General features: G+C 36.5%; 1 protein-coding gene across 13 annotated transcripts in view; it reads right to left on the bottom strand.

Annotated features, from left to right (window-relative positions):
- LOC127872852 (E3 ubiquitin-protein ligase TRIM71-like) overlaps positions 1–27,542 on the bottom strand; it is a 101,828-nt gene that overhangs the window by 14,929 nt on the left and 59,357 nt on the right. The window contains exons 4-5 of one of the 13 annotated variants that reach the window (XM_052416281.1): positions 16,941–17,115; positions 11,568–11,702 (exon numbers count right to left, since the gene is read on the bottom strand). The exons of 6 other annotated variants lie outside the window; for them this stretch is intronic. In XM_052416281.1, the coding sequence (XP_052272241.1) occupies positions 11,568–11,702; positions 16,941–17,115 (310 nt within the window). Of the gene's footprint in view, positions 1–9,790; positions 9,979–11,144; positions 11,248–11,567; positions 11,703–16,940; positions 17,221–27,542 lie in introns of those variants that run through there. 6 more of the 13 variants (XM_052416282.1, XM_052416286.1, XM_052416280.1 and 3 more) reach the window with 6 other exon arrangements.

Raw genomic sequence — 27,542 nt, 5'->3', positions numbered from 1 at the left:
ATTTAAGTAAACCATATTTTGCAGTTGATGGAAAAAAATCAGTTTTAACGTGCTTCATAGATTAAAGAAACTGAATTTGAATCTCACTGATTATAAATAAGGTATTTAATAAATTTACATCACTTTGAAAGATAATTTAATTATGCCATATATGGCCATTTTTGAAATATGCATAACTAACATGAATTTTACGTTGACGTTGTTTTTACAAACGTGTTAGTTGTTCTTATTATCGTCGATATTTTATAGACTAAACACGTGTTTAAAGATACAAATTTAGACGACCGCATTCTGCACTCACAACATTATCTCAATATATCAAAACAGCAGACAGTAAATACAACAATAATAAAAAAATATTAATAATTACCTGACCGTGTTAATTGCTGTTTTTCTCTCAAAATAACATTATTTACACGACTGAACTAAAAATACAATTTATGTGATAGGTTTCACGCCGTTGGGTTTAACGACTTTCAGCGTTATTAAAAACAATACAAATTATATGCATAGTTCATAATGCCTGCATTTAAGCGAGAACTTAAACTGATATCGACATATACGAACATAAAAACAGCATAAAGAAAGATATTTTATCAATGCGTTTTATGTAGTTCCCACTATAAAATCGGAAAAAACATTGTTTCTAATTATGAGCGCTCGCAGGGACACATAGTATTGTATCGCGAAACTTTAAGAAGAACAAAATCTAGGCACAATTTGACACCGCCTTCCTATTTCAGCTGTAACGGTACCCCGTGTGCTTCACAGCGTAAAGAACTGCAATGTATAGCGTAAAAGATTACAAATGCAAATGTTGGTAGAATCGCTGGGAAGCTTATAAGTATGTGAAGCTTTTATCCACTAGAATAATTTGGTGTCCGTTACAGTTTGGGTCAAATATATTTTTTATGAAAATTTATGTTTACTTTGTGGTATAGAGGTGTGATTAAATCAAATTATAACGTGGTGAGAATTAACGTGTTTATAATGTGACCTTTGTAAAAAACATGCATGCCTTGACGTCCGAAAAGTTGTAATACTTAAAATAAGAAGGCTTCATGCCAACTTCTGAAAGAAAATATCATAATGAAACAAAACAATTATCAACAGCAAATTGAATGTACATGTATTTGAATATATCTGACCTGATAATATATTGTATTACCTTTAAACAACAATAAGCAATGCTGCTTTTGTAGCAGCGTATTATACATTTACCCATGACAAGAAAAATCTTACCATCAATACATCAATATTGCGTGTATCCCAGAATGCAAAATCCAAGCTGAGAAATTTAAAGCTTCGAAAATAAATCTGGGAAGAACGTTGTTTTTTCAACATCAACAGCTGCGAAAAAGGATTAATAGCCTTGATGATTATTTGCTTGAACGGATTCAGGGCATGCACTATCGTTCAGTCCGATAATTAAGAAATACATTGTCCACTGTTGCAATGGTGTTTATTAACAATGGAAAGTATTCTTAATGGATTTGTTAATGGCTATTTATTAAGCTTACTGTGACCCTGACCGTTGACCTGTTTACCTCACAAGGATAGGGTTTTCCTTAACTACTGGGTCATTTTTCGATGATGGTAGGTCTAAGGATCCTTAGGAGATCGTGCGAAAATAAAATGTTCTACGGCCTAACCGTCATCACGACCGACGGACAGTCGCAAAGCAATGTACGCCGCTTCTTCGAAGGGTTCATACCAACATCAAGAATGGAGATATAGTTTATCGTCACTCTAGTTTTTATCTATAACACTTTAAATAAATTCGCTACTATTTCGCAGAAATTGACGCATGAATCGTAAGAATACATCTGTGTTATATTTGTGTAAATAATAATTACTTTATTGCTTGAACTAACTATACACGATACAAGAATTGTATCACATTAAACATGCTCTTTGGGTTGGCAATTTGGAATATTTATATATAAACCTCGTTCTGGGGAAATCTGGCCTAAATACATGTGCGCAATGTGTCCCAGATTAGCTCTTGACGACAATTAACGCCTAAACTGGATTTACGTTTAGAAGAGACTTCCTTAAAACGATAAAAACACGTAAAGTGTAGTCCCTGATTAGCCTGTGCTGTTGTGCACTGTACAGGCAAGTCTGTTACGACACTTAACGGACATGCATTAAGCCCAGTTTCGCCAGAACGAGGCTCATATAAATGTTTATAATTCTATAGAACCCGAATCGTTTGTACATGTATAGAGTTGGTATTAAACAACTTACAGTGTATGTATTGATAAGATGATAAACGTACACTAAGTACATTAAGTGTTGAACGGGTGTCTATTATAATGTCCGACATACGTGTACGGTCACTTAAGTCATCGTCATAGATCTTCTTTACCATCTGACCGCCCATTGTGTACTTATATAAGGCAGTGCATGATGAAATAAACAGATGTTCTTTAAAACGAGAAATACCATTACAGTAATGTGTGAACATAAGTACTCTGTGTTTCACTATCCACCTGTTTTTGCCAACGAAGAGCTGGACGTTGTAGGTCTTCACGTGTTCGATTAAATATTTCACAAATATTTGACTCCTTTCATGTACTGGAAATAAGCGTTTGATTAACCTCACGAGTTCAAACTAATATTTCACTTTTCAAGTGCATATTTATTTCTCAAAGCAATATTAAAAACAGCTAGTCTCAAAAAAGGCTGTAAATATTGATAAAGAGATATAAAGCTAATAAAAGTCATGCTTTAGAACGGTTTCATCATACGGCATATCTCAAACATTTCACCGCTTTCCGAAAAAGACCGATGTTATCACCTTGTTGATGTGTTGTTTACGGGACAATCGAACTGAGTTGTTATTATCCACATTATTGTAAACAAAAACTTGAATGTAAGCAAAGTCCTCACAGTGGTTACCTGCCCATACCGGCCAATGGTAACGACCGCATATACAAGTGAACATCTATTCAGATCTGGAAGAACTTATGGTTTTCTTCTTGTATTTATTATCCATACCACCTTTAATACGTTCAATACTATCGTGCAGCAATTAACGCATGCACTATCTTAAAATCAATACAGTTATGTTACGTTTGTGCAATGAAAGCTTACTTCAGTGATTGAACTTCAATCCGTGCGAACATACTTTTGAGATTGATAATTAAGTCAAACAAACGCTACATGTAGATGTGTATTATTCTACGAAGCGTCATCCGTGTATGAATAACTGAACTAACATTTACAAGGCTGACACATTCCATTGTTTGTATTAATATGGCTACCTATATGATGATGAAGATAAACTACATTTATAAAGTATTAGACAGTATGATAATGTTACAGGTTTATAATATAAATGTCGAACATAACAGTGTGGATACTTGAAGTACATCCATAGTTCATAATCACCAGCTACCCATTCATTGTGTACTGATATATCGCAGTTCTTGTTGAAATAAAAAGATTTTCTTTAGTTCTTAAACACAATTCTCGTTGCTTTGGCCATAAATGCTTTTTAAAAAGTGGGTTGTCTTTATTTTGCATTATTCAATGAAGTTATAAATCGGTGTGAGGTCGTTATGAAACGCCGTTAAATATCCCAGCAAAAGAAATGCAATGTGTCACACTTTTGTCCTTAAGAATTATGGCATGTTTGATTGAACCGCCTCATATGTCGACACTATAATTTAAAAATGATGTTTGAAATTAAATACTATTGACTAATGATTGATTATATATGGGATTTTGAAAACGTTATAAAATGGGACAGAAATTAATTTGTCGTTGTCACTTACCATCGGTTTTATTTAAATTTTTGGGGAACAAAATCACGGTCGGGAATTACAGATTTGGGTCTGACTCGTAACTAGAGATATTACTATTTGTTAAGCCTTATACAAATCTTCGAAAAACTGGAATATTGTTTCAATGTTAAAGCATTTGCTTTACTTGATATTATAACCCATAAAGATCATTGTGTAAAAAGGGTATTGGTCTTCTCACTATCGTCGACATAAAACAGATGTGTTCGCGTGGTTTGCTCAGCGAATGTTTCTTTAAAAAATACTTTCGAACGGTGCCTGGAGAAACTCAAGTTTGAAATAAATATGATTATACAGCTGAATTTATTTAATGCAAAGCCAGCGCCGGTCTTTGAACATGTCGTTCGTCGATTTTAATTTACGAAAAAGTTTTTTGCTCAAAATTTTAATATTCATTTTGCTCTTGAAATAAGAGACATACGAAAAATGAGCGCTTATACTTATTGAAAAAACTGTATCGTAAGTTTAATTTGTCGGACGGTGGGCTCATGTATCTTTATTACTTCGAAAATCTCATGCTTCATGTTGATTTCCATAAATGTAAGAACAACTTAAGAATAGGACAAAGATTCTCCAGAGTTTCCTGTCTCCTGAATGAGTTTCTTATTCTCAGTTTAAGATATTGATCTATGATAATCTTTATAACATTAATTGAGTTTTTATTTCCTTTTAGGAAGAGCATTCATACTTAAACAAAGACTATGCTTAAGAATGCATTGGTTACCCAAAAAGAGTATTATTTAATCTAAGCTTGTGGGGTTAAACATATGGCATAATGCAATGGCAAAAAACAATTACTGTTTACACTTATTGGCTATAAAAGAATCCCTTTCAAATTTAAATTGCATACTTGTTTTAGTTTAGTTAAGACCTATAAATGAAGCTCAAATGCTCTTATTCTATGCTGACACTCCAGAGTATGTTTCGTGGTTAGAACCATCATTAGAGTCTTTGATGCGATCATAATGGTGTACGTCCGCGGGACCTCGAGACATCAAGCACCATATCCACCCCGCCACCGCGACATATGTGTTATCATTTTATCGATTCAAGTACGAAATTATTATTTTGATCCAGAAAAAACATAATGGAAAGTGGAATGATGGTTAGAGGCGGCCTAATCGCAAAGTACGGTAAAAATGCCACACATTGACCCTGTAGACCACCTCTTTTTTGTCGCTATCACTAGTGACAAATGTGAAAAGTAGGTTATACAATAGTTTTTTTAATTGTCTTACACTTTTTGTGTCTTGTGTGTAGCTTAGACATGGGAACATCATTAATTTCCGTCTTGGTCGATATTATACACAACTGATGTTGATATAAGATTATGTTATCGAGTTATATCATTCTTACTAATTACAACCTAACATGTTTAATAGTGTTACGATTCTAATGCTTTTTATTCTGTCATTGAATGTATAGAATTAGTTCAGTTAACTCAATAACAAATAAACCATTATGCATAGTTGATATTTTATCGTGCAAAAATGCCTAAAGTAGCATGTACACGACGACTCTCATTGGTTATGCAAGTAACAGCTTTTTCAGTTAGTGATGAAATATTTTTGAAAAAAAGGCATACGCGTTTTGAATTATTCATTCGATTGTAACGAGTACATTTAGAAGGCTTAGCACAATTACGTTGACTTTACTCTCGATATGCGACAGAGTCCTCCAAGGCTTAGCACAATTTCGTTGACTTTACTCTCGATATGCGACAGAGTCCTCTAGAAGGCTTAGCACAATTTCGTTGACTTTACTCTCGATATGCGACAGAGTCCTCCAATCACGCACACTGACTTTGAAGACGGATTTGACACCGTTTAAATATTACAAATCATGTAATGTATTGGTTTTCACGATTTTTTATTTGTTTAGTAAATAAGACTCCTCCGAAATAAGAAAATGCTAAAACATTCCTTAATATGTGTAATCTAAATTGATATTATTATTTTTTAATCTGGAATTGCATGCTTCTATAGTAAGTATAGAACTAATGAAACTCGGAAGAAACGTTATGGTTCATGTTCATACTACGTTACTCTTTTTAAGTCAAATGACTAATTTCCCATACAAAACTGGACAATTCATACAACACCACATAACAAAGATGTGATACAGTCTTCAAGCATTGCCAAGTTAGAAATAATAAGACATTCAGCTTAGAATAAACATTAACGTCACATTGTAATTCAAATGAAAAAGCAATCGAGAATATTTGTATGCCTCCGGATCGAATGATCGGGGGTATATTGTTTTTGGCCTGTCTATCATTGTATGTGTGTGTCTTTGTGTCTGTGCCAAAACTTTAACCTTGGTCATAACTTTTGCAATATTGAAGATAGCAACTTGATATTTGGAATGCATGTGCGTCTCATGGAGCTGCATATTTTAAGTGATGAAAGGTCAAGGTCATCCTTCAAAGTCAAAGGTCAAATATATGGCTTCAAAGCGGTGTAATGCGGGGCATTGTGTTTCACGAATACAGCTCTTGTTTCAATGAGATTTCAATTTATTTACAAAATGGTTTAATATTCACCTAGCAACAGATTTCAAACTATCTGCGGCTCGAAAAAATGATGAACAATTAATAAATTATCAGAGTAATCCATTTTGATTTGCAAGCTATAAGATTCAAACATCATAAATTCATTGAAATGCATTTCAGTATATGGCGTATTACAAAATCCCTATGTCATGGCTACGATGTATACGAACAATATTAACATCTCTAGTAAAAGTATATTCTGGTAGAAGAAAAAAAGTTGAATAGATTCCTGAACATGATTTCGTATTATAGTATTAATAAGCTCGAACTGTAAATTTAAATCACTAAATCAATAAGCTTTATATGATATTATATTTCACTTTGTTCAAATTCTAAATGCATTATGTTCCGATTATATATATATATATATTATATATATATATATATATATATATATATATATATATATATATATATATATATATATATATATATATATATATTATATATATATGTATATATGTATATATATATATATATATATATATATATATATATATATATATATATATATATATATATATATATATATATATATATATATATATATATATATATATATATATATATATATATATTAATATATATATATATATATATATATGTATCGCGGCTCTTATTTCTTAACTTTTCCATAGCACACTGAACATGATGTTCGCATGGTATCAAACTATCTTATAATCTGTCCATGGACCATGTTGTTAATAGGCTGCCTTGTTTGCGTATTGGTTGGTGCATTCTCACTTAGACAACGGAGATTTGTTGTTTACCACCATAACGGACAATTTGAGTTTACACCGCGTACTCCGGCTTCTCCTCACACAACAACACCAAATTCAACTGGTATATCTTTCAGTTAAAACTTAATAGCTGGAAATTGAAGCAATAATTTAGCATTCGTCCCAACTTGTGTGAGTGTAGTAAGAACACAAGCCAGAAGTGCATACTCCTGGTCCGAACATAATGCACTTCAGACGTGGGAGGATCACATACACTTCAAAATACGCACATTTTCTGTTCGCATGTGACATGTTTTCACTTTAACGCAGCATTGCGAACTACTTTTGCATAAACATATTGTAAAATTACCACATTGTTTGACCCGAACTTTAATTACGTTAAATTTTATTTAGTGAAAAGACAAACAACGTCATAGTAATGCGCAAACGTAAAAGGCATGCCGTTCTACGGATGTGACACTGAAACTGAAACTTAAGATTCATACGCCAGCGTTAAGAAGTACATTGTGGCCTTTACAGTTTAAAAGTATGGTCAGTATCCATGTTTTGTTGTAATCATAAGAATATTTTTTTATTATTAAATCGTTTTTTAACTGTCTAAAAAATAAGGCTTAATTGGAGTATTGTTTAATGCTCATGCACCGATACAATTAACAAAACACAAAACCCATTTAATTTATTCAATTTGAAAATTAAAATATGTAATTGGATCAAACTTCATCTAATATCAACTGAGTGAATGTTTTTTGAAAGTGTCTTATTTTATTAAACAAATCATAACTACAAGTCACTTTATATCGTTTTAGATAGAAAATGAAATATCTTAAATATTGCAATAAATGAAACTATGCAAGCATTTTAATTACATTTTATCGCTTATCTTGTTTTTTTAATGGAAATAATATATCATGTTCCTTTGTTTTTCTTCATAAATTGTTGTCACTTTCTCAGAGTTATGTACTCAAAGCAATATTAGAAGAATAAAAGGTTATTGAATAATATAAATTTATTTGTAAAATGCGTTGTATTCTCCATTTAATTTGCATCATGGTATTCATTAGAATAAACAATGTAAATCCTGCGCGGTCCTTTTTATAAAGTACCAAGTTAAATATCCATGAAGGATACAGAGTTAATATATCTATTTATTTTATCATCATCATCATCCCATGGAAGCGGTGTAAATTTGAATCTCATATTTACACTCATATGTGACTTGTTCTGACAAAACTGGGCATAATGCATGTGCGTAAAGTGCCGTCCCAGATTAGCCTGTGCAGTCCGCACAGGCTAATCAGGGATGAAACTTTCCGCTTAAACTTGATTTTCGGTAAGGAGGGACTTCCTTGAAACTAAAAATACAATTAAAGCGGAAAGTGTCGTCCCTGATTAGCCAGTGCGGACTGCACAGGCTAATCTGGGACGACACTTTACGCACATGAATTAAGCCCAGTTTTCTCAGAACAAGACACATATATTACCCGAGTGTTTACGTCATTATTTTTTAACAAGAGATTTGCACTCTTGAAATATTATTATGTATGCTCCTAGTAAATACATGAGTTAACATTATTGTGTCGGCCTAACACTGTTCTTCTTTGTTAAAACCGGCGCTTCTTTGGTATTTGATTGAAATTTTGCCGAAATAAATTTTTATGCAACTCAATACAGATCGATTAAAATAAAATTTCAAACGTGACATATCTCTAATTCGTTTGTTGAATAGCAAATACATATTTGTTAAAAACTGTATATTTGTAGCGAGAATTTAGCATTATGTTTTTCATCAAACTTATTTTTTTATTTACTATAAACATTCGTATAATTTATAATATGCATACACAGTATAATGTGCAAAGGATTAAAAGATAACCGTTGATAACAGTATTTCTTCATTCATGTAAGGTAGGTCGAGTTTTGTCAAATGCTTCAAAATAATTTTGTGGAAAATCTGCTCTCACCACTATTATTTTCAACTGTGGTTCAATAATTTACATGTACGACGATTAAAGCTTTAATCATGTTTATATGCAAAGTGCAGTATGAATTGTCCTGTATAAGGCATTGTCCAAGCGTGTGCCTTAAAGGGATCTTTTCACGCTTTGGTAAATTGACAAAATTGAAAAAAGTTGTTTCAGATTCGCAAATTTTCGTTCTAGTTATGATATTTGTGAGGAAACAGTAATACTGAACATTTACCATGGTCTAATATAGCCATTATATGCATCTTTTGACGATTTTAAAACCTAAAAATTATAAAGCGTTGCAACGCGAAACGATTGAATAATTTGGGGAGTTCTGTTTTTGTCGTTAAATTTTGTGAAACTACGAAGATTGCTTATATAAGGTATAAAATACGTCTAGTATGAGTACTTGGCGGAATAGCTCAGTAGGCTAGAGCGTTTTTACTTCAGGACTCTGGCAGGACTCCAGGGGTCACTGGTTCGAAACCTGATCCGGGCAATGTTCTTTTCCTTTTTTAAATTTTATTCTTGATTTTTTACTGGAGCTTTTACGATCCAATGTTTACATTTATCGATATAAAGCATTTAATGAATAAGTTAAAAAAATGCCAAAATCTGTGAAAAGGCCCCTTTAAATAGCGGCTACATTCCAAGAACAGCTGCAATAGCAACCTAAAGCGGTACCGTGAAATGTATTTAAGTTTATGATCATAACAATGCGCGACATTCGTGATTGTTAGTTTAATTAATTTCTTACCAAACTAATATGCACGCACACAACAATACAGCAATCAACACAATGTAGCATTAGGTTTTGAATATGATAAAATATACCAAATCGTAACAATTGTGAATTTTTTCTACGGTTTCATTTATGATTTGTCAATGTGTGACCGCCAAAAGGCGTGTCTTACCTCATTTAGAGATTTTATAATATTTCTTATTCTTCTAAAGTAATTAGTCCATAAAATAAAAGTAAGAGCATTACTTTGTGAAATTATAACATGCTGTTTGTTAAACACAATATGAAGCAAAGTAACGTGTCAATATCATAAATCAATGTTAAGTCTTTATTATAAAGACTTTAAATTACATGAATTTATGTTTCTTTATAGGTCGGATGAAGGTATGCATATTATTCTCTGTAAATTCATTAATTCATGTGATTCTGTCCAACGTAACACAGATAGCACAGCCGCACGCTTACGGGTTGAATTTGTGTCATGCATCTGTTACTATTCTGAATGCTACATATTCAATAAACTTGTGCATGAATAGGATTACAATTATTACACAGTATAACAATAAATACATAAAGTGGTATAATATGTACCTGTATATAAATAAATAAATAAATATATATATATATATATATATATATATATATATATATATATATATATATATATATATATATATATATATATATATACCATTTTTTGAAAAATAACAATTTTACCACATGTTCCCATCATCATGCTTCCATTAACAAAACAGCAATTGAATTCGTTTAATCGTTCTCATTGTTGTCTGTTTTTAAAAATAAAGACAATGCAATATAGGTGAGATATTTAGGATACAAGGACTGGTATTCCCATAGCTCTCAAGAGAACACTTACAATAATATGTACACACAAGAGGAAATCGAAAAATAGTTTTTTTTTATATAAAAGTAATTATATTAGAAACATTAAGTTGTTAAAAACATGGTATGCTATAAAAATTGCTAGGAATTGAGGAAATTTTATTCAATTAAGGAATGCCTGAAATTTTATCATCAAGTCTCGTGAATACGTGCCCAGATAAGTGTCGAATACAAATATCTGCATAATAGCTATACCATTCGACGCAGTGAATGTTTTCTAAGCATCTCTTTTTATCCGATTTCAACCCTAACCTACATATGTACTAGTTTTATTATCTTTATTTCAAATATCATACTTATATTTCAAATACTGTGTTTGATTGTACAGAGTTTATATACATTTTACTTTATTTAAACATCTCTTTAATATTGCATAGTCAAATATGCGGTACATAGGAACGGATGCATTGATAATTTACATTCTCGCACACTAAAATTTGTTGATCTCTCAAGAAAAGGCATCCACATCATCATACATTGCGATTGCCTCACAAACAGAATTTTAATAACTAACAAACCGTTAGTTTGCCGAGTTAACCTTGACTCGGAAGCAAAATTAATTAATTAAACTCTTTACCAGCAACATGCGTTCTCAGCTTTTTCATGATGCTTAATTGCTTGTTAATATGCACACATTACCACTATTTTAACATTTTATTTCGGCAACCAATATATTCCCATCATGATATCCAACAATCAGCCTGCCAGTACTCGCACTGTAGTATACAGACCCTGGTCTATCCAGACAATCCTCCTTGGAAGCCAGCGTCACCACTCCCCCATCATCATCCATCTGGACTACGTTGTCTGATTTATAGCCACATATCAGCATCAGCCCTGTCTCTGACACGTGTATACCTGCAGGCCCACGAAGTGCGGGATCGTCCAAAGATGACAGGACAGTCCCATCCATAGACAGGGTTAGGAGCTTATCGTACTTATAATTGGTTACATACAGCCGTGATCCATCGGGACTTACTGCGAACTTGTACACTGCAAATAAATATAAAATAGTATGTTTTATTACCATAATATTCCGAAGAGTGCACAATTATAACCATGGCAAAGAAATAATTAATATTAATAAACAACACACTAATTTGCAAACGATATAAATATATATGCGTTTATAAATGCTGCATAGATCACAGAAACTGACTTTGAAATAAAACACTTCCTACACTTGATCAAAATTAATTAATATAAATATATCCATCCATTTGAACGATACTTTAACTATGACATGTGAGGCTGTTGTTTTATTTTAGAAAACTACTCGGATGTTGTTTTACAACCTTAAATGATGTTTGGTAATCGTCGATATTTAATTGTATAAACGAGTATCCAAAGATCCTTCACAGAGATGATTGCTTTCTGCACGCACATAATTTTCCCTGTTTACCCAACCAACAGAAACAATTGACACAATATTCACAATTATTAATATTATTCCGAACCGTTTTAATTGCTGATTGCATATGGTTTATATTAAATAAAATACACGGACGGTACAATTTAAATAATTCAATTCAGACCGTTGTGCTTTAAGACTTAAAGTGTTATACGAAAGTCAATATGCAATGTCCATATGAATTGCATTTAAACGAAAAACTTTCATTGATATACACAATCACGTTAAGAACGACATTAATGAACGATTCGTGTGCATGGTGGCCCGGAAAAATATTGTGGACATGTTTTAAAATTGGCTTTGTTATTGAGAGCTCGTACTTAACATGCTATTTTAAGAGAAACCCTCGTTTCGCAAAAACGATTGCACGTACCAAGGTTGAGATAAATGTATATGAAAACATTAAAGTAGTGTTTTAATCAAGACATAATCTTAACGTATCGGTGTTAATGTTATTATGTGCACCGCGTTCCTGGATTCAGTCTCATAATACCGTGATGACAGTCTGTTCATATCGGGTTGAGATTCAGTCAATTAATACCGTGGTGAGATGCAGTCTGTTCATACCATGATAATATAAGTTGTTCAATACCGTGATGAGATTCAGTCAAGTTTATGTCTTTGTGATATTTATTCTCAACGACATAAACGTTTATTTTTGGCCTTTGTATTAATTTAAATATTATTTATTTATAAACAGTAGGTAGATTCAGTTTTTACATTCCGTGTTGTGATTATATTGGTACCTACCGTATTGAGTTTCAGTCAGTGTATGATGTGGTATGAATTGGTCTCTGATGAGATGAAGTGGGTCTATACATTGCAGAAATCCATTCATTAAACATCAGGAGAGATTCAGCCTGGTATGACTTAAGATGTGCTTACTGTGTTGATAGTGAGACAGTAAATACCGGAGTAAGATTCATTTTGTACACGTCACGGTAAAATAAAGTGTGTACATACTTTGTGAGATTAAGGATGTAAATACCATCGTTAGAATCCGACAATTTATAACATGATGAGATTCGTTTTGTACAAACCATGATGACATTCAGACAGTGTATAACATGGTAAGATTTAGACAGTACAAACAGTTGTGAGAGTCCGACAGTACATACCGTAATGAGATAGAGACATTACCTACCGTGGTGAGATTCAGACAGTACATACCTTGGTGAGATTCAGAAAGTACATACCGTGGTGAGATTTAGACAGGACATACCGTGGTGTGATTCAGAAGTGAATACCATGGTGAGATTTACACAGCACATACCGTGGTGAGATTAAGACAGTACATAACGTGGTGAGATTAAGTCAGTACATACCATGGTGAGATTCAGACAGTACATACCATGGTAAGATTCAGTCGGTACATACCGTGGTGAGATTTATTCTGTACATACCGTGGTGACATTCAGACTGTACATACCATGGTGACATTCAGACTGTACATACCGTGGTGACATTCAGACTGTACATACCGTGGTGACATTCAGACTGTATATACCGTGGTGACAATCAGACTGTACATACCATGGTGACATTCGGACTGTACATACCATTGTGACATTCAGACTGTACATACCGTGGTGACATTCAGACTGTATATACCGTGGTGACAATCAGACTGTTCATTTAGTGGTGACATTAAGACTGTACATACCGTGGTGACATACAGACTGTACATGCCGTGGTGACATTCAGACAGTACATACCATGGTGACATTTATACTGAACATACCGTAGTTATATTCGGACTGTACATACCGTTGTGACATTCAGACTGTACATACCGTTGTGACATTCAGACTGTACATACCGTTGTGACATTCAGACTGTACATACCGTGGTGACATTCAGACTGTAATATCCATGGTGACATTCAGACTGTACATACCGTGGTGACATTCAGACTGTACATACCGTGGTGACATTCAGACTGTACATACCTTGGTGACATTCAGACTGTACATACCGTGGTGACATTCAGACTGTACATACCGTGGTGACATTCAGACTGTACATACCGTGTTGACATTCAGACTGTACATACCGTGGTGACATTCAGACTGTACATACCGTTGTGACATTCAGACTGTACATACCGTGGTGACATTCAGACTGTACATACCGTTGTGACATTCAGACTGTACATACCATGGTGACATTCAGACTGTACATACCGTGGTGACATTTAGACTGTACATAATGTGGTGACATTCAGACTGTACATACCGTGGTGACATTCAGACTGTAAATACCGTGGTGACATTCAGACTGTATATACCATGGTGACATTCAGACTCTACAAACCGTGGTAACATTCAAACTGTTCATACCGTGGTGACATTCAAACTGTACAAACCGTGGTAACATTCAAACTGTACATACCGTGGTGACATTCAGACTGTACACACCGTGATGATTTCAGACTGTTCATACGGTGGTGACATTCAGACTGTACATACCATGGCGACATTCAGACTGTTCATACCATGGTGACATTCAGACTGTACATACCATTGTGACATTTAGACTGTACATACCATGGTGACATTTAGACTGTACATAATGTGGTGACATTCAGACTGTACATACCGTGGTGACATTCAGACTATAAATACCGTGGTGACATTCAGACTGTATATACCATGGTGACATTCAGACTCTACAAACCGTGGTAACATTCAAACTGTACATACCGTGGTGACATTCAGACTGTACATACCTTGGCGACATTTAGACTGTACATACCATGGTGACATTCAGACTGTACATACCGTGATGATATTCAGACTGTACATACCATGGTGACATTCAGACTGTACATACCGTGGTGACATTCAGACTGTACATACCATGGTGACATTCAAACTATACATACCGTGGTGATATTCAGACTGTACATACCATGGTGACATTCAGACTGTACATACCATGGTGACATTCAGACTGTACATACCATTGTGACATTCAGTTAGTACATACAGTGGTGACATTCAGACTGTACATACCGTGGTGACATTCAGACTGTACATACCATGGTGACATTCAGACTGTACATACCGTGGTGACATTCAGACTGTACATACCATGGTGACATTCAGACTGTACATACCGTGGTGACATTCAGACTGTACATACCGTGGTGACATTCAGACTGTACATACTGTGGTGACATTCAGACTGTACATACCGTGGTGACATTCAGACTGTACATACCGTGGTGACATTCAGACAGTGCATAACGTGGTCACATTCAGTCTGTACATACCATGGTGACATTCAGACTGTACATACCGTGATGATATTCAGACTGTACATACCGTGGCGACATTAAGACTGTACATACCGTGATGATATTCAGACTGTACATACCGTGGTGACATTCAGACTGTACATACCGTGGTGACATTCAGACAGTGCATAACGTGGTGACATTCAGTCTGTACATACCATGGTGACATTCAGTCAGTACATACCGTGGTGACATTCAGACTGTACATACCTTGGTTACATTCAGACCGTACATACCGTGGTGAAATTCAGACTGTACATACCGTTGTTACATTTCGACCGTATATACCGTGGTGACTTTCATACTGTACATACCGTGGTGACATTCAGTCGGTTCATACCGTGGTGACATTCAGACTGTACATACCGTGGTGACATTAGGTCTGTACATACCATGGTGAGATTCATTCAGCACAAATCATGGAGAGAGTTCTTACGATTTTTAGTGTCAGACAGTACATATCATGGTGTAATTCTGTCATATTATAACGTGTTTCGAAACAATAAGTATACACTGTGATTGTTGCAAAACATGTATGCCCCCTGACGTGCAGCAAGGTTGTTGTACGGAATAAATAGACTTTATGCCAACTTCTTTAAGAATATATTATAATAAATAAAATCAATAAACAAAGGCAAAATAGACATGATTGTTTTGTGAATTTTACTGACATCATAGAATAAAAAATCTTGCCATCAATATTGTGTTGATTTATTGTTTATTGTTTCCGCATAATCTTAGCTAAAGGCACTAAGTATGTTTAATTTATCTGACTATAACTTTTTGTGAACATCAACATTTATCAAAGATAATTTATAGCCTGCATGATTATTTGATTGAACGCATTCAGAGCATGCAGTATCATAAAGTCCAATCATCAGGGATAAAAAGTCCACTGTTGCGATGGTGTAAAGTCACAACTGAACGTATATTTTAGAGATGTTTTATGGCTATTTAAGCAACTTTGACCTTGCCCTTCCTTCTGTTGACCTCCAAATCGATAGGCGTTTACCTTACCTACTTGGCAAACAGCCGTCAAATTTGGATAATTGTAGATCTTAGCGGTCTCGGGATATCGTGCGGAAATTAAATGGACTACGAACCAATTGTTCTCAAAACCAACCAACGTGCAGGTGCAAAGCATAATAAATCATAACAAATCAAGAAAATAAACTAATTTTGTTGATAATCACCCTCGTTGTATTTATATCATTTTAAATACGTTCAATATCATCGTGCTGAAATTCATGCATTATTCTGATATTTTATTCTTTATATCAATGCGACACATTTTTGTATATATTTTTTTGTAATAAAAAGTAACTTAAGTGATTAAAGTATGATACGATCTGTATCCCTCTGAACATTCATTTTGGATTGATAATTTGGGATAAACAAATGCTCAATGTAGATGTGTATTAGTCTATAGAAGGTTTTTATATTAAAAAATATACGCTACCTTTATAAAGTATTGGTTTTAATAACTATATTTCAGGTTTTTATTATATATTATCGAACATACCAGAGTAATCATCTGAAGGTTCTTTATAGATCTTCTTCACAAGCTGACAGTCCATTGTGTACTTATATAAGGCAGTGCTTGATGAAATAAACAGATGCTCTTTATAACGAGAAATACCATAACAGTGATGTGGGAACGTAAATACTCTTTGTTTAACTATCTTCCTGTTGTTGACCTTGAGGAACTGGACAGTGTTGGTGTTATGCCGGTCTGAAACTGCAACAGCGACCTCAGTAGGACTGACACTACACATGTCCCAAGGCGAAGTAGGCATGTCAAGGTGAGCGACAACTTTGTACATAGCATCAATCAACTTCACCCTCTCGTTGCTTTGGTCAGCGATTAGAATGTCTCCACCAGGTAGCTCACATATGCCTCTGATGTCACATTGAAATCTGTCAGATGCTATTCGAATATTGTAAAGTGATTTAGTCGTAAACTCGAGTATCATGTGTTTGCTCTTTTCCGGCTGAATTTCAGCGCATTCAATATTTCCAAGAGATGAGAAACCTGATAGTGTACCATAAATACTCGGGTTGCTATTGAACGTCACGACAGAGCCCCTGTGAACAATCAATGTCTTTAACAGATTCTCAGCTTGTGAAACCATTTCCAATGCTTTCTGGTACGCTATAAATGACAGATCCTTTGGATCCTTTTTAATTCTTTTAATTGCATCGCTTATTTTCTTGAAACCGTCCGTAGCCTTAAAACACTTCTCCTCATTTGATTGTAAAGAATGTTTCAATTTTTGCAGCATGTTATCTAACGAATGCACTGTTTTTCTCTCCAATTCATCTAGTATGTCGTTTATTTTCTGACGAAGCCCTTTTATTTCTTCAGAAGCTTTCTCATACGAATCCTGAAGTTGCTTCAGAAATTCCTGTGTATCATCAATTGCAGTTTCAAGCTTTTGCTGGGCATCGTTGATACTTGCAGAAATTTGATGAAAGTCCGCCGCATCATAAACAGCTTGTGTTTTTTCTGTTATCATCACCAGCTTGACACAGGGCCTGTAATACAATACGTATTCGTTAAAGGATGAATTCGCGGCTATACTATAAGTTGCAAAAACGTCGGTCACTGGTAGAACAGCGTGTTACTGATTGGGTATATTAAATATAGTTGTTCACAGACTGTCTACCTTTTTAAAACTTTGATTTAATGTATTGAGTAAATGCTACCAATAGAGTTAATATTTGAAACAAATAATATAAGCATTACAAAAAATTTCAAATTGACATTGTTGCCTTCACTGGGTATTGAACTCTGAAATTGTAATAGCAGAGTCTTGTGCGCGTATACTTCCGTCACACCGGACTTGCGTTCTAACTGCGTAATAATGGCGCCTAATGACTCGGTAGGATCGCCAAAGACGCTGTGGGGTCCTCGTGAAAACTAGAAGACGGCGTTCAAACGCAAAGAACCATAAGGTGGTGAAAATACGGCGACTGTTTGGACATGCTTTACGGTGTGCTTGCTAGATCGCCATGAGGACAGCATAAACACTGCAGTAACGCGATAGAAACGTGAACTTGCATGGGACGTATAACAGTCATACTAGAGTCGCCATGGAAACGCAGAAGTTGTTCGTAGACACATTGATACTCTTCTGCGTTCGTATTGGGTGTGTTTTACTCGTATTATAATAATTATTATTATTATTATAACACTTTAGTGAAAACTTAAAGACAGAAAAGTTTCACAGGCTTCGAAATTTCCATGAGCCTTATTTCCTAAAAGCATATTCTTATCGTTTTTGGATACTGTATGAGTTTTTCGAAAAATTTCAAGCCAAATAGATTTGCTATTTTTGCGACGTTAAGAATGTTATGCGGACGCGGCTGATAATCGGTGTTCTTGCTACCACCGTCGGGCGGTTTGCAAAAGCTTATATGTTTTATCGTAATAAGGACTCCTTTCCGTTGAGACAGGTTCATTAACATTATACTTTTTTTCCAAAATATCGATGAAAAACGATACAAACGCTTTATTAATTCACTGATTTCCATGAAAGATTTTATTTAAATGAGCCGATATTTGAATATTTTACTAAGTCCTGGTTGTTATTTCGCTTGTTTTAATATACGTTTAACATTATTTTGTTCAATATATACCATTTTTTGTGAAAATTATTATTTTGCTAGACTACGAATACACACCTTAAATACCTTAAATACGTAATTAACCTGTGTGTTACTTCATTGAACGAAATGTGCAAAAGATACGTGTGAAGTTTTTCATTAAATGCTTTATATTGATAAATGTAAACATTGGATCTTAAAGGTCAAGTAAAAAATCAAGAATAAAATTAAAAAATGGAAAAAAAAAGTAACCGGTACCAGGGCTCGAACCAGTGACCGCCGGAGTCCTGAAGTTAGTCTGAAGTAAAAACGCATTAGCTCTCGAGGCTATTCCGCCGGATATACAGTGTATACGTTATATAAGCAATCTTCGTAGTTTCGTAAATTTAAACAACAACAGAACTCTCCAAATAATTCAATCGTTTCGCGTTGCAACGCTTTATAAATTTTAGGTTTTCAAATCGTAAAAAGATATATATAATGGCTATATTGGACTATGGCTAATGTTTAGTAATACTGTTTCCTCACAAATATGATAACTAAAACGAAAATTTGCCAATCTCAAACAACTTTTTTCAATTTTGTCAATTTACCAATTTACCGCAACAGCATCACATGGAAGCTATTATAACCGATTCAAGCGTAAATCACTCAGCAGACTGTTATAAACTCATAACACTCGTGCAAGACGTGCACTAACATTGCAAGCGTATAATTTATGCTAGTGAAGTTTAAGAGTGCCGGGTCAATATTGTTGATCTATGCCACGGTTCGGAATGATGTCATTATTATTTTACAATACAAATTGAAAGTGATGTAAAACGTTTTCTGCAAAATACTATATACTAAGAATGTGCATGTTCTGAAATGTTCTGTTCCATAATTTGTAAATGTGTGTCAATGCTCCAGCTAGGTCTAAATGGAGGGGCGCTCCGCCATGCCCTCCTTCACTTTCCGAGGCCCCGCCCTGCCCGGTTTTTAGACATATTATACTTTATAAATCTCTTATTACATTTTAATTAACGTATTCCTTATTGTATACATATTATTTGCATGGTTTAAAATAATAATGGAAATAATATATTCTACAATTATTAATAACATACAAATTAATATGCAACAGGGTGCATTCCAGATACGACCGCTCGCTCGAAAGTGCCGTTTTGTAAAATACTGCAAGTCGAAAGTGCTCTTTTGAGAAAATAGCCTCCACCCCCACCCCCTGCCGTTTTCATATACTAGCAACATCATGTGTATGCCTCCTTCAAAAATGCATGGTATATTGCTTTGCACCTTTGCATCGGTCGGTCGCTAGGTCGGTTGGTCGCTAGGTCGGTTTCTCGGTACGAAGACTTTTTGTTTTCGCGCTGTTTATAGATGTCGCATTTACAAAAATGTACCTATAACCATGTACATCGGTTAAATGGTTTCTTGAAATAGAAGAAAGATGACTATCGATTTGTAGTCAATAGGTCAAAGATCAAGGTCAGGTCAAGGGGCTCGTCACAGTAAATGGGAAAACGACGACAGCTTTTGATTTTAGGGTTACTCGGTCAAAGGTTAGGACCACATTGTCATGTACCAGGAAATTGGTTTTGGCACTATTTTGTCAGAACGCTTAAACCTACGACTATGCAAATTAGTTAAATGGCTGAAAAAAGACGCATTTTGATTATAGGTAACCGAGTCAAAGTCAATGTTTTTTCATTATATCAAGAGAGCGCTTTGACCTAAGCTCATCTTAATAGGTTTGCTATTTTGATTTTGAGGTCAATAGGTAAAAGATCAAGGTCGCAAGGGAATGTTACAGCAAATTCGTTTCCGCTTACTGTCGTTTGAAAGCTTTGACTTACGATCATTAAAACTGGTGTATTAGAAAGTTTTGACGAAGGCTGGCCCCTTATGATTTACAAATCAAGAAGTTTTATGTCGAAGTCTCATAGACGCCTTGGCAGACAGTCGGGGTAGGGTCATACATGGTTTACAAATATCTCTTGCTTATTAAATCGAGTTATAAATTCGGGTAGTTGCGACCAAAATTAGTTGAAATGGTCAGGATAGATTAACAAGGATAGTTAACAATTGGAGATATCTACTTAGCATAGATACCGTTATAGAGTAGTGAAAACTTGACGAAGGGAGGTACACATATTTGGGCTTTTACATACAGGTAAGTGAAATTTGTCTTATTTTCTTTTGTAAGAAATATCCATTGTTCAATTATATATTTGATTCTGTTATCATCAGTTTTGATTTTTTTTTACGAATCTAGATTGTTGCTGTTTGGTATTTGGCGTAATAACCCACCAAAATTGCATTGTAAAGTAACCAGAACGGTGACACGATAATATGATGTGCTCTTTGTTTAATAAAAATAGAAGTATAGATAATCTTAATCATATTGAAAAAATAAAATCTTCAAATACGGTTGTTTCTTTTAAATCTTTCTTTAGCATACAAATACCAAAACTCTATTGGTATGTATTTTATATTTACGACAGATGATTTCATTATATTTCGACATTATAACTGCATAACGTGTTAACGTGTTAATTACAAATTTTGATAATCTGATGACTGCTATTATCAACTTACCGTTATGTGTGTATGCAATTAGAACTGTAATTAAACAGTTAATGTAAATCGATTTCAAAGTATCTTAATTGAACATGAGTTTCCAATTTCGACATCATTAACAAAGTGGAACATACACATACGATACGTGCGACAATGCAAGTCTATATTTAAATAAATAAGTTTTTTCTTTATCTTCGATATTGATAATAAAGTACTATATCATTGTTAAGTGGTTTTATTTTACAGGAACGAGTTGGTCTTACAAAATGTTTTAACCATTTAAGTGCATGTTATAAAGAAATGATATAGCCTACCTGTGTTCATGGAAGAGACACATGGCGCAACATAATTTGCCGTGATCTTCACAAAACATCTCTATCAGACGATCAGAATGATGTTGACAAAATTGCAAATCATCAAATGATTTTGTTGTAGCAGGCCATTTATTAATCTCTCCTTTCTCATAAGCGATGTGCAATGAAAAAAACATTTTGTGGAGCCCTTCACAGTCTTCACAAAGGCCTTTTGAACACTTCTGACAGTAAAACATGGCTTCCTTGTTGACATTTTTCTCTTCACACACATTGCAGCAAAAGTCATATAATAAATCTGATCCTTTCTCCGCCATTGTCACACAATCAACAAATGTAAAACGAAACTAGAAATGTAAATATTGTGTTTAATATTTCAAGAATATACGACTCCGTTCATTTACAGATTCTAAGAGTTGTAAGAAATTCACGAGTGTAAAAAAATATATCACACGTTCCAATTGCCTAATCTCTAATAACAGTATTTGAAACAACTTGACTCGATTTATGCTCACTATATTGAACAATCGATATCAGGTTACTTAATGTCATTATTTAGAAAGGTATTACCTCGGCACATCTCGATCATTTTGACGCTTTACGACAAAGGTCGATGTTATCGCCATGTCGTTGCGTTAAATATCATAGAGGTTTAATATCCAAATTATTGTGAATATTAAGTTGAATGCACGCAAAGTCCTGGCAGCGGTTACCCAATACGGTTTAAGAGTAACTACAGCATTCGCAATCAATGAACAATCCTTTCGGAAAGGGATTCTAGTTTCAACAGTTTATTTTTTAATTTTATTAAACTATTTTCTATTTTCCACATAATGTAACTTTTTTCATTAAAACAGTCATAATGTAACATAACTCCAAAGAACATAATTTAAATCATTTATCACATCAATAGTATTTGAAAAGACGGGATGTGAAATGGCTGCATAGATTTGATGCCAGCTTAGCTCGAAACTAATCAAATCTCAGCGCAGAGGGTGGAATGTATGTGTTTGCTTCCAGTATGTAAAACAAACACATTTGCGTTCAAAAATCAGCCCAATGAAAAAGCAGGGGTTGCCACTTTAAAGGTATTAACTATCCGACTGTTCACTACCTTAACCATCCTTTATCACAAACCAATACACCAAATAGCATACATCTTCTGCAACGCTCGTTTTTCCACACAAAAACAACATTATTTAATGTGCAATTATAAAAATTAAAATATTAGGCAAGACCACCAGAGGATATAAAATATATGCATAAACATAATAAATATATCGAATATTTGTCACCAAATATATAAAACTGTTTCTATACATATATACCACTTACACAAATCATTTGAATGACATATGGGATCATATTACAAATTGATACGTCTTACAGCGTGTGTTGTAATTAGCGAATCTTTATCTTATATATAAATGCTCTTAAAATGCAACTCTTGCATGCATTTTCAAACCGTAAAATATTCTAGGGTTACCGGTACTTTCTTTTCATTCTTCTTGTCGATCACTCAGACGGACACGCCAGCTCTTGGCAAAAAGTTTGCCATGCACTGCAGGTCCCCCATAAAAAATAGTACACAGTATAACCCTCTTGTGCCAAAGTCGCATATATGTTACTATTGTACACCGAAAAAGACGCATATTTGCGACATGTAAGAACGGTGTTACCTGTTGCAATTACAACAATATAAATTTGACTCAACACTGGCTTGCCCGTATTATTTTGAATGAGTCTTTTTTATACGCGTTCGTATGCCTTAGGTTAAAGCAGTCTTTCATTTATTGTCGCCCATCAGTTTAAATGGTCCGTCACGAAAAACGACGAAACACGAGGACATAAACAATGAAAACATTGTAGTGCCAGTGACATCCGGTACCACGCCCCCCTGCAGAGTGGTACCCAGCTTGCGTCGTTCATGTGACGGGACCATGCTGCATGATGTGGAGGCAATCGGATGGACGCAGATGCCTGATGGGATGACCATGCTCTCTTGCTGCCCGGTCCGCGAACGTGTGCAGACGTGTTCCCTGAGGTAAGTATTGCCAGGAGGATAGATGCCCTGAGGTAAGTATTTCCAGGAGGATAAGTGTAAGCCTGTGACGTAAGTATTAACCTGTGATTTAGTGTCTTGCCCTGGAGGTTTAGCCTGTGCGTGGGGAAGGTATTCCCAGGAGGATCGGTGGTGTGCAGCCGACGACGACAGCAGACGAGTATTTCCCTCGAAGTGTGTACTGCCGAGCACGACGTCTGCCATCCTGACAAGGTTTACAGTCGATGCTCATGTGAGTGTATAAGACAAGTGTCGTTGTTAGTAGTTGCTGAAATTTTAGGCAAAACCCACCGAAGAGCTAACCTAAATAAACACCACAATGGTGTCTAGAAGTTGGGATAAGTGAAAATTGTGTTTTACGGTTAGGCTCATTCTTTGCAAAAGTCGGCATCCTGTGTTTAAATTGGACCACGAATCGTATTTAGTTTGTATATTTTTCCAATCCGTAAAGTGGTCTATGCTAGACATGTGTAACGCGCCAGCCGTCTATTTTTAGACGTGTTGCAAGGTGACCACGTGGTCTTACTGCTGGAAAACCACCCTTGTCTGCATTCGAGGTCTCGTGATTATTGGTGCGGAGTAGTTTAAGTGCACTAGCTGACCTGAATGTTTACAATGTTTGCGTCGCTGTTCAAAATGTAAACAGAGTACGAGAAATCGGGGTTTATGAGCAAGTCCGTCTGTGGCGTAGCTAGAGCAGCGCTGGTTGGGTAGTGTTTTGTTTTGGATTGGTGTAATGGATATGGTGAAATCCTTGTTTTATTGCAAATAATATTTAATTGTTGCATTGAATTTGAAATAAATTAATAGACTTATTTTTATGGCGCGTGCTGTGTTTCTTCATTTTTTTGTGTACTGTGCTGCATTAGAAATGAGTAGCCGAAATATGTCTCCGGGTCTTGTACGGGTAAATTTCAACCCCCCACAAACGTTGATGTTGATCTCCGGAATAGGACCCAAATTGGCGCGGATCAGTGTCCAACTTAGACAAGGGTCAGGTAACTTAGACATTGACACCTTTGAGGTACTAATTGGGCGGCCCCTAAGTGAGAGGGAGTTAGACCAGTTGGATTTTGCTGAAAATCCAATGCTTGCAGCGGTGACCCAAGCCAGTTGAACGGAAGAAGAACACCCAAGTAGGTCCAGGGCCCCAGAGCCAATGTTTGTAAGCACGCCATACCTAAACAAGGACCAGGTGAAGGCAGAGCTAGCCTCTCAGATATCAGATTTAGAGGCGGACATCACACGATGGGAGGAGTTCCCGGGAATATGGAGCGATTTCCTTCCCCTGTTTGCAAAGCCATTGTTCCCCAAGCGTCTGTTGTTTCAGCCAGATCCTGTGGCGGTGACAGGCATGCCGATACCGTCTGATGTTGCATCAAGCGTCCCCGCCCCGCCCTAGTCGTTAGGTTTGCCCCAGATGAGGGCTGGAAGGGCAATCATGCGACCTAGGCAAAGTAGCCTTTATCGCTCGGTTACTTCAGAGGCCTCCTCCATGGCCCCTTCAGCGCATAGCCCCTGGCGCGCGGCAGATTACAACGTGCCAGCACAATTTAGAGAGACGTCCGCAGAATATTTGGGACACTTTCGGGTCCCTAGAAGCCCTCCTGCTCCTATAATGCGTCCTTTTCCAACCCATTTCACCATGCCTAACAACCAACATGTTGTAAGTGGCTTCTCAATGCCAAACAACTCGTTGTGAGTAATGTTCCCGTGTAAAGCACCCTACCGGTGGTAGGTAATCTCACAGTAGCCAGCAATTTACCTAAAGTAGGTAATGACCTTGCACCCAACGATCCACCCGTTGCAGGTAACCTTGCCCTACCCAACTGTGTCCCCGTTGAGACAAGCCCTCCAGTCCCAATAAACCCCCCGACCCAGCGGGATCGGGATGTTTTGACCAAGCTGCAAAATAGCCTGCTATTTGATGGGTGCAGCGATTGGTTGTTGTTTAAGAGGAAGTTTGGGCGTTACCTTAGAATGCAAGATTGGTTTGACGAAGAATGCTGTGATTGTCTTGGTTGGTGTTTAACTGGTAAGCGGTGGACTTTTATGCATTACTGACCGAAGGAAGGGAGACGTTACCTTTCGCCGAGCTTATGCAGCGGCTTCAGGAGCGCTTTGGTGCCAGGGAGCTCCAAGCCGCCGCGCAGGGTCGTTTACAGGATGTCCAACAAGAAGTAGGAGAGTCCCTGGACGATTGGTCCGATCGGATGCTTACGCTGGCAACAACGGCATTTCGTGATCTGCCCTATGCGTACGCCACTGAACAGGCAGTGACGAAGTTTTGTCACGGTTTGCTTGACAAGGAGACCGGCCAGCATGTAAGCCTGCAGTTACCCACATCGATGGGAGATGCGATGAACATGATGAAGATATATAGCCATGTTCAGTTAGCTTGCGCCGCGGCTCCGATGGATAGCCAAAACGGTGAGCGAGAAGAGTCGAGGTGTGTTCACGAGGTGAGAAGAGCACCTTTTCCAGGTACGGTAAGTGGATCGGCGGTCGACAAATTGACCCAGGTGGTCGATCGAATACTAGGTTCTGTGGAGCGATTGTCGAACTCTTGTGGGAGCCAGGACGATGATTCTCGCGTCAGACAACCGGTTCAGGTGTTCCGTTCCGATGGAGGCGAGAGATTGTATGGCGAGTATGCGGCCGAAGGTTCCAATGAAGACAGCACCCAGAACCTGGGGTTCAACAAGCAACGCCATGTTAGGTGTCCCGAGGTTACGGGTGGCGGCGGTCCAAGTGGGCATCGTAACCAACATGCCGACGAAAGGGGATCCGGCCCAAATTCTTACCATGGGAGCGCTGAGAACCGGCAAAACAACAAGTACCGTAGTGGATACCCAAATTCAAAAGTCCGCCCCGAGGGATCGAAGCGAGGCAGGTATGGTTCAAATTGGGGCGAGTATCCCTTAATGGCGAGGCGGGGCATATCGTGTTTGTTTGGTGATTTGGAGCTTTTCCGGTGTGGTTGTAGTGTGGGCGCCGGGTCCGTGGCCAACAATGAGTCGATTCCGCTGTCAGTTACCGAGGCGGCTGGGCAGCAGAGTAGACCGGAAGTAGGTCGCGTCAACCAGTTAGGTTCAGCTGCGCAGTTCAGTTTGAAGGTTTAAGTAAGTGACGTAACGGTTGATGCAGTGATTGATTCGGCAGCGGAGGTCAGCCTCATCTCAGATCGGGTCTATAAGGCCATGAAGCAGCCACCTCCCAAGCAGCGTGATGTCAAGCAGTTGATGACAGGAAGGGATGCCCCCATGCAGGGTTTTGTCGTAGGCCCAGTTAACTTAAAGATTGGTAACTACTGGTATCAGCAGCATTTGTATGTAGCCCCTACAGATGTCGTATGCTACTTGGTTTCGACATTTTGATGAATCCGGGCAGGGCAATCATCAATATGGCAGAGGCCACTATTATTTTTGATGGGCAGATTTTAAGCCTCGAGGGGGGAAGCATACAGCATACCGACCACGTGCATAACGCAGTTCCGTTCGCGTTGCCGACAGCTTCAGAAGTCGTCCGGGATCCACGGATGGTCACCGATGAGAGCACTGAGCGGGAC

The sequence above is a fragment of the Dreissena polymorpha genome, chromosome 3 (genome assembly GCF_020536995.1).
Source record: "Dreissena polymorpha isolate Duluth1 chromosome 3, UMN_Dpol_1.0, whole genome shotgun sequence".
Taxonomy (NCBI): Eukaryota; Metazoa; Mollusca; class Bivalvia; order Myida; family Dreissenidae; genus Dreissena; species Dreissena polymorpha.
This window is presented reverse-complemented; position numbering and strand designations above follow the sequence as displayed.